This window comes from Mesitornis unicolor, unplaced genomic scaffold (genome assembly GCF_000695765.1).
Source record: "Mesitornis unicolor isolate BGI_N332 unplaced genomic scaffold, ASM69576v1 scaffold2619, whole genome shotgun sequence".
Lineage (NCBI taxonomy): Eukaryota > Metazoa > Chordata > Aves > Mesitornithiformes > Mesitornithidae > Mesitornis > Mesitornis unicolor.
This window is the reverse complement of record NW_010206509.1, coordinates 82,656-94,850: the sequence shown is the minus strand read 5'-3', so window position 1 is coordinate 94,850 and position 12,195 is coordinate 82,656. Positions and strand designations below refer to the sequence as shown.

Sequence of the window (12,195 nt, the reverse complement as noted above, 5' to 3'; positions counted from 1 at the left end):
GCAGATCCTTGTTAGCCAACACAGCTAATGTGTTCTGGCTGTCCCCACCAGCAGAGCGAAGTGAAAGCAGCACAGAGCTCATGGCTCTCACTCCAGCCGCAGAAAACCCAGTTCGATTCCCTCCTCGCCAGCTGCCTGCACCACCGCAGGCAACTTTCCCCATGCTTCTGCTCCCCTGCATACCCTGAGCAGATAACACTGCCGTGGCTCCAAAGGCACTGAGGTCCCTGGGCAGCAGAGGGCTGCACGGGGCCCTGGGCACGGCGCTGGCTGGGGAGAAGCTGAGGGTGGATAAATCACACCATGGCAGCGCAGCGTGACAGGCGGTGCAACGGCTCAAACCTCACGGGGCAGGGAGGCACCGCTCACAGGGGTGGGAGGCTCCGTCGTGGTGTTTTACAGGGTGCAGCAGCTGCACCATCGCAAAAAAGAAACTCACTTCTGCGACAATGCTGGCGTGAGCTGCTGGAGGTCCTTTAAAGATGGGAATGCTTAAACAGCCTTGGTTTGCACCGGGAGCAGAGATCGTGTTTAGTAACAAAGGCAGCACTCCTGGTTGGGAAAGGTGTGTCATGCTGAAAATTGATTAACTTCACAGCTTTGTAGCTTCATTTCTGAATGCAAGCTCAGACTTAGCTTTGAATCCCAAAGGTACAAGACAGAGCACAAACAATAATCTCTCTCTCAGAAAGAAATGGAAGCACAACATTTTCTTATTGCAGTTCAACACTGTCGTGTTTCCATCCCTCCTGAGAGATTAATGAAAGAGAGCTCCAGAAGGAAATTGCTTCCCTTGCTCTCCCTGTCTCAGTGGTTACAAGGAGCTGCTGGCTCACCTGGCCGCTGAACGACGTGCCCTCCTGGGACCTGATGAACTCGCTGTAGGCCTGGTTGGCTCTGACGATGACTGTGGCCACCGCTTCCTGGTACTGGGGGGACGACGTGGCGAGCAGAGGGAGTGCGGCGAGGGGAATGTGGTCCTGGCTGTTGGACAGGCAGCCCTCGTCATGGCTGTACGGGCTGAGGCTGGACAGGGCAATGGACATTGGAAATGTTCAGCCTAACACGCAGAGCGGGGAGCACTGTCTGCAGACAGCACAGTCAGTGCTGTGTTCATTAGAAAAATAAAGCCTCGAGATAGAAAGGCCATTTATTCCACTGTGAATGGGTGAGAGCTTAATAAATCTTGCCCTCCCATCAAACGTAAATCTTCAAGGACAACATACTCACATTGATAGAACAAGCCTCAGACAAGGAATTAAAGCCTTGGTATTTATTGGATTAATTAGAATAAATCAATCTCAGAACTCTTGCTGCACGATTACTGTATTCACTGCTGCTAAGTATGAAATCGAGATTGAATGCCTCGCCAGTATATTAATAAGTGCATTCTCAAAGCGTGGTCAGAGCTTTCAATACTACACACAGAACGCTTCAGGGATGCAAGAAGTGAAATGAGAAACAGGAGTGAAATTTTATACGTCTCTCTCTGTGACAAAGTAGCATCAACTCACCTGGACACCAGCGAAAACGCATCGGAGCAGATGGCTGGGCAGGGGACGAGCCTGATGGCGATGTGTCCAAGAGCAGCTGGGTAATGCACCCGCATCACCGTGTCAAACACCGTCGTGATGGTGTTCACGTCCCCCTGCTTAGAGCTCTGGTCACCGCTTCCTGAGTCCAGGATGTTGCCCCCATGGAGCACCAGGAGGAGGACGTGGATTTTACTTGGCTGCATTAACGGCTGCACTGATTCGTCCTAGGAGGGAACACAAGAGAGTACAGCAGAAAAACTGATTTCACAAAGAGGTTTTATTTGTTCCAAGTGCATTTTGTGCAAATTTTACCCCTTTTTCTCCTCCAAGCTCACACATGGTGCATACAACAAATAGGCACAGCAAGGCCTGTCCAGGGATGAGGCAAACGACAATCTGTGAGGCAAGGTATTTCCAGCAGAAATAGTATTAGCCATCAGCTAATTTGTAAGCCCCCATCTAGAGAGGAGTTTCAGTTCATTTTGGGCCATAAACACACAGAAATAATTCCAGTGTGAGCAGGACCACAGATGGACAAGGAGCACGGAAGATTTCTGAACAGAGACTGAAAGAGTTCAGCTCAATTTGCTTCACAAATGAAATACCTGCTCTCACACACAGAGATGAGTAAAGAAAGTCAGGGAGGGAGGAGAGGCATTTAAGTCAAAGGACTTGACTGAGTAACTGGTCCTGAATAAGGTTTCTAAACACAGGAGGTACGAGGTTTCAGAATAACATCTGCAGGTTTGTGGGTGAGAGACTAAATTGACTTCAAGAGAGAACGTGCTTAATTTATGGTAATGGTCTCTAGATACACCTGGATACAACAGCTGAGAACCTGACGCCTCCGTGCAGGTCTCACATGCCAGACACACAGCAGAAAAAGCACAAAAGCACACACGCTGCTCAGCGGCACTGCCTGTGCTGTGCTGAAGAAATGTTGAACGTAGAAAAAAAATTATCTATATATATTGCATAAAATGGTAACCAGGTAAAACACTGCAGCAGTGAACAGTAAAGGCATTACTTGTGTGCATCAGGGTGGAAAAATGACGAACTCCGAGATGGGTGTTGCTTTCTGTTGGGGTGCTGAGCTCAGCTGCAGCAGCTGACAGTAAAACACATTCAGCAAGTTAACAAATGAGGCCAAACAGGTCAGCAAGCGGCAAGTTACCAGGAAAAGAAGTTGCAGCAAGAGATCAGTCACTGCATGTGCTTGTTATAAGTTATAAATAAGACTTCAAATTTGCTTTTACTGGCGCAAAAGAGGAACCAAAGAGAGAAAACTTCAAGACCCCATGACCCAAGGACTGCACATCTGTCCTGGTGACTGCTGCACAAACACAGCAAAGGGGTTTATTTTGGCTCTCCAGGTTACTTGCTCGTTATGTTGAACCAATTCCTTGCCTGAACAGACAGGTGTGGTTTGGGGGAAGCAGGGAATTGCATCTGAAGTCCAGCGTAGGCTGCCATTAAGTGCCCTGCCAGAACAGCTGTAAACCCAATCCCTATGCCCCAGGGGCATCCATTTGTACTGGTCCCACATTGTAAGACAATGGAGCAGTAACTGTTTTTAATATCTATTCGCTTTCAGTGGTTACAGCTCCCATATGGACTCAGATTTCCTACCCCAACACTTCTGAGGTACGTGAAAGCAGGTACAGACGTTTCCTCCCTTGCGCTAGCAAAGACAACATTTGAGAACATCCTGGGCAACTCCCCGGTGAGGCAGAGAAACAGCAATCGGGAGAGGGTACAAAGAGGTGGAGAGCAGGGGTGTTTTCCATTTGACAAATTCCTCTCATTTTAACATCTTTAGTTCCCTGCTGTCCTCTGAGCAGTGGCTGAGGCCCTGACAACCTGCTGCTGGGAGGGAAGCATGCCCAGGCACACATCAGCGACCTAACAGCCAGCTTACATTTGTACCAGATAATGCTAGGGCACGTCTTGATACACAGCCCACCATGAGTATTAAAATTCACATCCAAGTCTGTAATAAAGGTTTTCCAGACCTCCTGCTTATGGCCTTTAATGATTTAGTACCATTACATTGCATTAATGCCTGCTCTGACTTCAGTTCACAGCCCTCCAAGGTGAACTTCTGCCTGGTTGGGGCACAGGAGGAGCAGCTCAGCCCTGCTGCGCTTTCAAGACCAATGTGCTCATTTGGAGAGCAGTGTGAGTCACCCAGACGTTCATCAGCACTCATCTGGAGGCACCTTTCCCTTTTGGTTCATTAACCTCTGCTCTGGGAGGAAGTGGGGAACACGCATACAACTGGTGTTTAATTTAGGGGTGGAGGTGGCTATTTAGGGGTGGAGGAGTCTCTTAAGACACAGATTCCTGAACCACCTTTTGGTGATGGAGGCTCTTATCCTGAAAAATCACTGCAACGGTGGCTAGGAATGTCACATTCATGCTCTTTTAGTTAACTGTTTGTGAACAACTACAAGTGACTGTGGTTTTCATCTCACTTTGAAGTCTGTTCTTTTTGCAAAACGAAGGCAGAAGGGGAGGGGGTTGAGTTGGTACAGCCCTATGAAGAAGACAAGTTCTCCACACCACTTTGAGATCCAAGAGGAATCCCAGAGCTATGACTTGTGTATCTTGAGGTGCCCACAGCCATTCTGTCCCCAGTTTCCCACTCTGCCCATGGCCCTTGATCTCTCAGTCTACTACGAAAATGCCAAACCACCGGGAACCTACAGTCAGGCACACAGAGCAACACCAAAACCACGCTCATGGTCTGTGACAGACCACGACCTAACTCGGGCACTCTGCAAGCAGCAACAGCATCTGTGTAGCACAGAGATGTCTAAGGGTTGGACGAGTACGGCCGCTCCAAGGTGTGCTGTCTCACTACCAACTGAATTACAAAAGCCTCTACACACAAGCCTAGAAAGCCGGGGTGGCTGGGTGTGGTACTATTTATTTATTATAGAGCTGGTACAGGCTATGCTATAACTGGTTTCCAAACAAGAGTAAAGAGTGGGCTACAGTCGAGCTGTGTCACCTAGACCACAGCAGCCTGCCCTTGGTGCTGCCATAACGCGGCTCTCCCCGTCCCCATGCACACCAGCTCATTCAGCATCAACAGGACAGTGTTAGCCAACCGTGCCTCAGGTATCTCCTCAGGATTAGTGTTTTTTTCCAGCTGGATACTGACATTGCCTGCAAACTACAGAGCATTTTCTAAATGCTGTTCAAAAGACAGGTGAAATAACCTCTTAAACCTACGCTGAAGTACACAGCACGCCGGTGCGGCTCAGAGCGACGCACAGCCCCTGCTCTCAGCAAAGGGAGCCGCTCGCCGCGCACAGAACGCTCCAGGAATAAAAGTTCTCGTCACACGAAACCGCAGCACTCACCTCGACGATGCTGAGCTGCTCCACGCTGGAGCCGACGTGGTACTCTGCTGATGGCTCGTGGTACAAGTCCCCTGGGGACAAAGAGGTTTAAAAGTCAGCGTCGCAAGATGCAATTTGGCAAACACACTCTTCCAGAAAGACAATGTTTGTGCCAAGCCTTCTCTGCTTCACATCTCCTTAACTATTTCATCAAATTGCCCTCCCCTCCTCCCCCTGAGAAGCCTGGGTACCGCTGGGCCACTTATTTTCCAGCGTTTCTCCTAACCTCAGTAAGCACTGAGGACATCAGTGAGCTCTTCTCTTATTGCAGTGATCCAGTAGCACTGCTTTATTAAGGATGGCAACAATGGGAAATCCCTGCTCAATTGTCAGAAACGAGTGGTTTAGGGGAAAATAGAAGGAATTGCTTGAGCTGCGCTGGGGGAGCAGAGATCTGATGTGTTCATGTGTCTGTGCCTACACAGACTGACTTTGTTCCAGAAATTTTAAGTGTCATCTTCCACTGTGCTGCTACGCAAATGGATCTGGCTGAGGAGCCAGCTGCCTTTGCACATTGCCTAACGATGAGCAAAAAGTAAAACTGAGGCCGATACAGACTAGAACAAAGGATGGAGCAAGAGGAGAGGAAAGTCAGGAGAAATTCAAGTCATTCAAGGAGCTGGAATATTTCACCATTATATGAGAGAGTCCTGGCCACCGCACAAAGGAGCCTAAACCACGTGGAAAATAAAAGAGAACCGAGAGCGACCCCAGCTCCCACTGGGCAATTCACTTTTGGCAGCACTGGGCAGTCATTTTTATGCTCTATCTCAGCTTTCTCTTTTGTGAGATGAGGATAACAAGTTTTAGCCTTTTCAGAATATGGCTGCAACAATTGCCTGGAAATACTGTAAAATACCACATGCAGTTTTTACTTAAAAAAAATTACCCTGGACATCATCGCATTCGGGGGTTTCGATTTTATCCATCAGATCATTGGAACTCCATTTGGTTATTTCTTTCGGGAACATTTCCTCATTGTCAGACAAGTCCTCTTTAAAAAACAGATTTTTTTTTAGAGTCACACACACAGATATGTATATAGACAAGAGCACAGAACAGAATTTTACTTAAAAGTAAGGCCCCATAACTCTATGTAATCTTATAAACATTTGGATGGCTTAAGTCATAACAAAACAGGATACTTCACCAGCTTCTGTTATACAGAAACCAAAGCACTATTTGAAAAGCAAACAAAATGCTTTAGTTGCCTGTTTTTAACAAACAAAACTCTCAAAGCATGGAAAAAAGTAACATGGATTTTTAACGCTGCCACTTCAGGTACCAAGTCTGCTGTTTTTCTTGCCGCGTTCTGATGACGCTGAAGCTGCCACAACGCTCCAGTACAGAGAGGACAAAGCCCCATTTGCCACTGGGATCCTCCCAGACCCGCCTGAAAGCTGGGGCTGTCTTTGGGGGAGCAGTGACAAGGATCACTATCGTTAATGAGAGCGAACACCTCAAAAGGCAGAGTGACAAAGGAAACGTGAACTCCTCAGGCCATCTTTAGCCTGATTTCCTTCGGAGATGAGAGTTGCTTGATCACACTGAGCGCATGAGTCTGCCACTTCCCTCCTACCTTAGGATCTTCTGAATCCCCTGGTACCTACAGTTGATAAAGAATGAGGGTCCTAAAAAGACTATGTTCCTAGAAGTGCAATTAAGAGACCTATAAAGGAGAGAGCCTATAAACCACCTCACAGGAGTACCCAAACGTAAGAAGGATTAACAGCCGTGCTCTACGGCAGCCACCAGAGAGTTCTGCCAGGTTAGGGGAGAGCAGGGTGACCCCCAGGATATCCACCACGTCTGGATTCCCCACCAGATGTTCAGCTCGCCCTCAGCCCAGGCCTGAACAGGGGGTGGCCGGTCCGGAGCTGAGAAAGGGCTCACAGAAATGTTGGTGTCAGAGCAGGGCTCCTCTGAGACTGCAGCATTGATGGCTCCTGCATCCATGAGAACACGGAGCCAGCACAACGCGGCCTCCGCGTCTGTGCTCCACCAGAGCAGGCTCTCAAAGGAAACAAGAGCCTGGAGCTCCTGCTTGAACCCATGAGAAACCAAACAGCGGCAATGCAAGGCTCACAAAGATGTCTTTGCTATGGCTTGCTGCTTCCTTTTTATTTAAATTCCTTTCTCTTCTCTTTTTTTTTACATTGAGGATGTAACTTTTACTGGTACAGAGGTTAAGTGCTTTCTAATTTATTTATTGTTCTGCGCTTAGTATTTCTTTCCTGAAAACTTTGGGCCTGTAAGTTTAATAAAGAGTTATAAATATAATAATAACAGAAGTAATTACAGATGTCTTGAAGATCTAAAAGCTGTAATCTTCAGAGTCCCTGACGAGGACTCCCCCTTTCTCGTTGCTGTACAGTTACTAAGAAAAGAATTAGTTGGAAGACTCCTACGATGGGCAACAGAAAGATAACGTAGTATGTTCATTTTTTCAGCAAATCTGAGCAATAGCGTAAAAAAAAATATGAAGGGGACTAAGTGCAGAGCCAAGCAAAGACCAATTATTTTTAGGAGTTTCTATTTACACTTTGACCATAAAAAGAGAGCAACCTGGAAACTTTGCATCAGCATGCCATTTCCTTTTTCAGCTATGGAAAAACTTTGAGTAAATCCCCATTTCCCTGCATAAGGGAGCATGGAGCTACCTGTTCAGAGTCAGTGGTAAGCACAGCCTGCAACACACACTGGCAGAGAACTGAGAGGAAGACTGCACTCAAAGCTCCTCCAACAACTTAATCTAAATATCCAACTTATTTCCTTGAGAGGTTTAATTACAGCTCTTATTGCTGCTCAAGCAATCACTGAATGGGATATTGCTCCCATTATTAGCATTTATTACAGGACAGTTATTAGATATTGCTGGATTTGTCACTACCTTTCCCAGAGTATGCCAGGGAATGAGGACGAGTGGGAAGTTGGTGACAAGAAATCTTCTCGGGCTCAGGAGACGCCCACTGCCCTGAGGAAATGTGTGTGTATCTGTGGAGAATCTGTCCATCTATGTGTGCATCCATGGGGAATCTACCCATGCCTGTATCTATGGGGACTCCATCCACACGTGTATCCATATCTATGGGGAATCTATCCCCGCGTGTATCCGTGGGGACCCCATCCACACTGTATCTTTCTCTGAGGAGCTCTGCTGGGCGCTGACTCATCCCCATCCGTGCCAGCTCCCATGGCACCCACTCTCTGTGGGATGGGCCTGCACGCAGAGGTTTGGGCCTGCTCCCCCACCTGGAGCCCAGGGGCGCTGAGAGGGCCCTCCCGAAGTGCACAGGCATCCAGGCTGCAGCTCCCAAGCCAAAAACCCATCAGACTGAGCAGACTTTTCAAACCCAGCCGTGCAGACTGCAGAGGACAATCTGTACATAAACGGAGACACACTGTGTGCTAGCAGGAGAGGAGCTGCTTTTTCTGTTAACAGCAGAGGTGCTGGTACCAGCCATGGCACAAGGCTCATTTTCTGTTAATTCTCCTCAGGCCTGTTAGGAGCACACCAGGGATTCCCTAGGGGCTTGGATCCCAGGCAGAGCCATTTCTATCTCAATTTTATTACTGAGTAATTAAAAAGGAGGAAGGATAGCAATGGTGCCGTTTCGATGACTCACTCTTTTCTTGTATGTATATTGCTACAATAAATCCCTTACATAGCTTTTGTAGATGCTACACAAGTTAATAAATAGAGACACCTAAACTAAGCTGGCCCTTCTCCTTCCAGGTGAGAGACACATTCATGCCCTGCGTGGCCATTTAAGCTGCTGTTGTGCAAGTCACTCTTCTAGAAAAGCAAACACAACTGCCTGTACCCCATGCATGCCTCAATACTCGGTGCACGACCTCTTCTGGAACACAACACTATCAGTTTTTTGAGACTGAACATCAATGAAATCTCGCTGAACATCAGTGAAATTCTGCTTTACAAAACTGAGGTGTCATCTTCCAACAACTGCATTTCACCGAAAGGTCACCAACTTCATCAGCACACGCTGCACATCCAACTTAAATCAGTGTTACAAGCTGAGAGGAGTCCATCTGTTGTCAGGAGAGACGGAGCCCTTCAGGCTTAAATACTCATTAAGTACAATAGATAAAACGAGTGCACTGGAACAAAGCTTCTTCACACACATATGCACAGAAAAATCCCTCAAAACCACAGCTTCCTCCTAATAGGGATAGCCAAAATTACTTTGAGAATTCTGGAATCAACACTGATTAATTTTGGCACCTGAAGTACCTTGTTGCATTCACTACTGCATTTCTTGGAATGGGAGAATAAGGAGTTAATAATGGCAAACTGAGGTCTCTCCAGGCCCAGACAGGACAATTAATCATACCTCCTAATGATTAAAAAATAAAGTAGAAAAATAATCAGTCGTACTGAATCAGAATAATTCGGACACAACCACAGTCCAGTTGTATTGCTGATTTTTATCCACACTCATTTGCACCAAACATAATACAGCTCCAAAGGCTAAGACTGTTCAAGAGCCCTTCACGCAGATCACAAAGAACCTGAAACGTTGCTGTGTTAAATATCAGAGTCTGCTGGGTGATGCTGGGGATGCCTGAAGAAGCTGCATTGATGCTGCACGGATCTTGGTTAGAAAGGAAAAGACGTCAAACAAAGCAAAAAAGACTTCGCTTCCTCCCCAGCTCACCCCCACCCTCCTGCCTTCCGCTCCCCTTCCCCACCGTGTCAGGAAACAAGTGATGGCGATTTAGGCTCCACATACCATGTGCATCAAAGAATTCATCATCTGAGCTGTCATCTGAATCTCTAGCAATGCTCTGCATCCTCCACTCGGAGATACTGTGGCGTGAGGGACTTGCTGGAAAAAACAGAAAAGCCTTATGCGATACGCTACACCGACAAGACGGAGAGTTCCCAACATGGTCTTTGCTGGAGGAAGAGTCCTGTTCTCCCTATGAAAATGCACTGCTGCAATATGAAAAACACAAACCCCGGTGATGCTGGTGTGATGTCAGTGTACCGCTTTACAGATCCTGCCTGTTTACTGTTGTGCGAACCTGCCAGCAAGATCCTACATTAAAGCAAGCTGTCTGTATCACTCTTAGGCTATTTTGAATGGCAGCTATTTATAATTGTTAGTAGGACGTGCAAAATCAGCTGGGTTTTAAAGTTTGCAATTAGGAAGGAAGCAGGCTGATTGGAAGCTTTCTTCGTGCCTCTAATCAGCACGCAGACCATGCCTCTGCTTTGCTAACTTTCGGGTGGGTAGCTAAGCAGAGCAGCCTGGAGAGAAATAATCTGTTTTCTGGAAGGAAATTGCTTCCACACAAATTGGATTAGAGATCTATTTAAACTTTAAACTTGAATGATTTAAACAACATGCTATGCAACTGCTTCGCAAGGAGCTGTCAGGCGTGGAGAAAACCCGACCATCCTTTTGGCTCCCGTTTATCCTCCTGTTCTCATCCCTACCTGCTCCCTTTCATGTCCCTTCTAGAGCTCCCTGCACTACACACAGACATATTAAGGCTTTTTTCATCTTATTGTCAGATACAATTTAGCAACGATCCAGCCTGAACTTGTACCAGAACAGCCGTCTGCTGCAGGGAGCAGTGTCCAGAGAGCAGCGAGAGCCACTTCTCCCCGCTCTGAGCTGCCCCTGCGTGTCACACACAGCACACACAGCGTGTGCAGCAGCCACCCAACCCGGCACGGAGAAATGCTGAGGAGACTGACAAATTCCCATGTCGCATGTACCGAGACGCCGAAGGGCTCTGGTTACTGCGACAGCTGCACGAGCCGCTTCCCGCTATTGTTCAACGGTGGCAAATCTGCAAGTCAGATTCTTCTAATTTTGTGACCAGGCTGTCACATGGACGGAGGACGGAGCCCCTCATCCAACTGCAGCTCAGCCCCCAGCCACCCCACGCCCGTCCCTCGGGGAGCAGCGAGCGAGGGGGTGGGCAGAGCGGAGCAATTCGCGCTGCAGTGACGTCAAGGCACTCGTATAATGGTTGCTAAAAATAGAGCATTTAATAACATATGGGATGCCGACAAGGGTCCTGCTGTCACCAGGGGTCTCGCTCCGATGGCACAGAGAGGACCGAGATCTTCTGGAGAAAGGCGTTGTCAGCTGGGGGTAGCGGTAAGTGGAGACGGCCTCCTTGCTCCCATGTGTTAGTGTGCTGCCAGCACGGAGGAGGATTAAAATATCTGCGTGACGTACTTCCCAGCACATCACAACTCATTTCTTTCACTACTTTTCCCTGTAGCAGCTGAGAGACTCTGCAGTTTAAAAGAAATTCCTGCTTTGCTACCCGTAAAAACCTCCAGGTGAAACCCTAAGAGGTCTGAAAGCTGAGGTGCCAATGAACAAGTTGGCAGTGGAAGAGGGGGTTCAGAACAAATGCAATGAGAGAGGGGCACATCGATATAAAATCCTGGTGCAAGGGAAGCAGCCAGCATTTTTATCTCTGTACATTGATTTATGAAGCATCTGGTAGGCTCTTCCCTGGGGCTCACTTCAGTGAGTCACCACACAGTACAACTACTGCTCGTCTCACATTCGCCCTGCAATGAAATCAGTGATGGAGTGCTACATAAAAATGGAGACTTAACTCACAATATTGAGTGCGTATGAGAGATGGAGAAGCTTCGCTCAGCCCGATGTCCCCTCCTACTGTCACTGGAAGAAACGCTGCCCCTTGGGGTTCTCAGAAAAACAAGGTTTCTTGGCCGCCTGGCTGTGAGAGCTCTTACCCTGCTACCAGCTCCGCTTGGCTAAAAGGAGAGGGATCTGCTGAGTCCTTACAGGGTGTTCATGGCGGGGGCTTTAACAGCAAAACCCTGAAAGCTTCCTGACCAGTATTTAGAAGGGAATATAAATGCAATCCTGGTCCCACCTAATCCCAGGCCGTGAGGTTTGGTCTGCAAACAGCTACCACGCATCGTCACCAGTGCACGGCAGCAGCCCCCATCCACTTTTTTGGGAGTACCTGCCTTGACTTCCCCAGAAGCTGATGGGTGGCTTTGCTGTGTGAGCTACACTGCAGCACCCACAGAGCCAAACACCCACTTCTGCACTGAACAGCCTGCAGAAACACAAAACCCTGGGGAAGGAGCATGGGCTGCCTGGAAAGCAAGAGGCAGTTACCAGGGACCCACAGCCTCAGTGACACAGTGGCCATCCCAAACGGGAACACCGCTCAAGGACCAGGCCTCATAAACACCACCAGGGGCTCCTGGGCCACGGGGAGGAACACTC

General features: G+C 48.0%; 1 protein-coding gene across 2 annotated transcripts in view; it reads right to left on the bottom strand.

Moving 5' to 3' along the window:
- The window catches only part of PITPNM2 (phosphatidylinositol transfer protein, membrane-associated 2), a 63,176-nt gene that overhangs the window by 24,009 nt on the left and 26,972 nt on the right, over positions 1-12,195 (bottom strand). For both annotated transcript variants that reach the window (XM_010191777.1, XM_010191778.1), the window contains exons 6-10: positions 9,694-9,789; positions 5,832-5,936; positions 4,904-4,974; positions 1,515-1,759; positions 837-1,026 (exon numbers count right to left, since the gene is read on the bottom strand). In XM_010191777.1, coding sequence (XP_010190079.1) covers positions 837-1,026; positions 1,515-1,759; positions 4,904-4,974; positions 5,832-5,936; positions 9,694-9,789 — 707 coding nt within the window. The remainder of the gene's footprint in view (positions 1-836; positions 1,027-1,514; positions 1,760-4,903; positions 4,975-5,831; positions 5,937-9,693; positions 9,790-12,195) is intronic.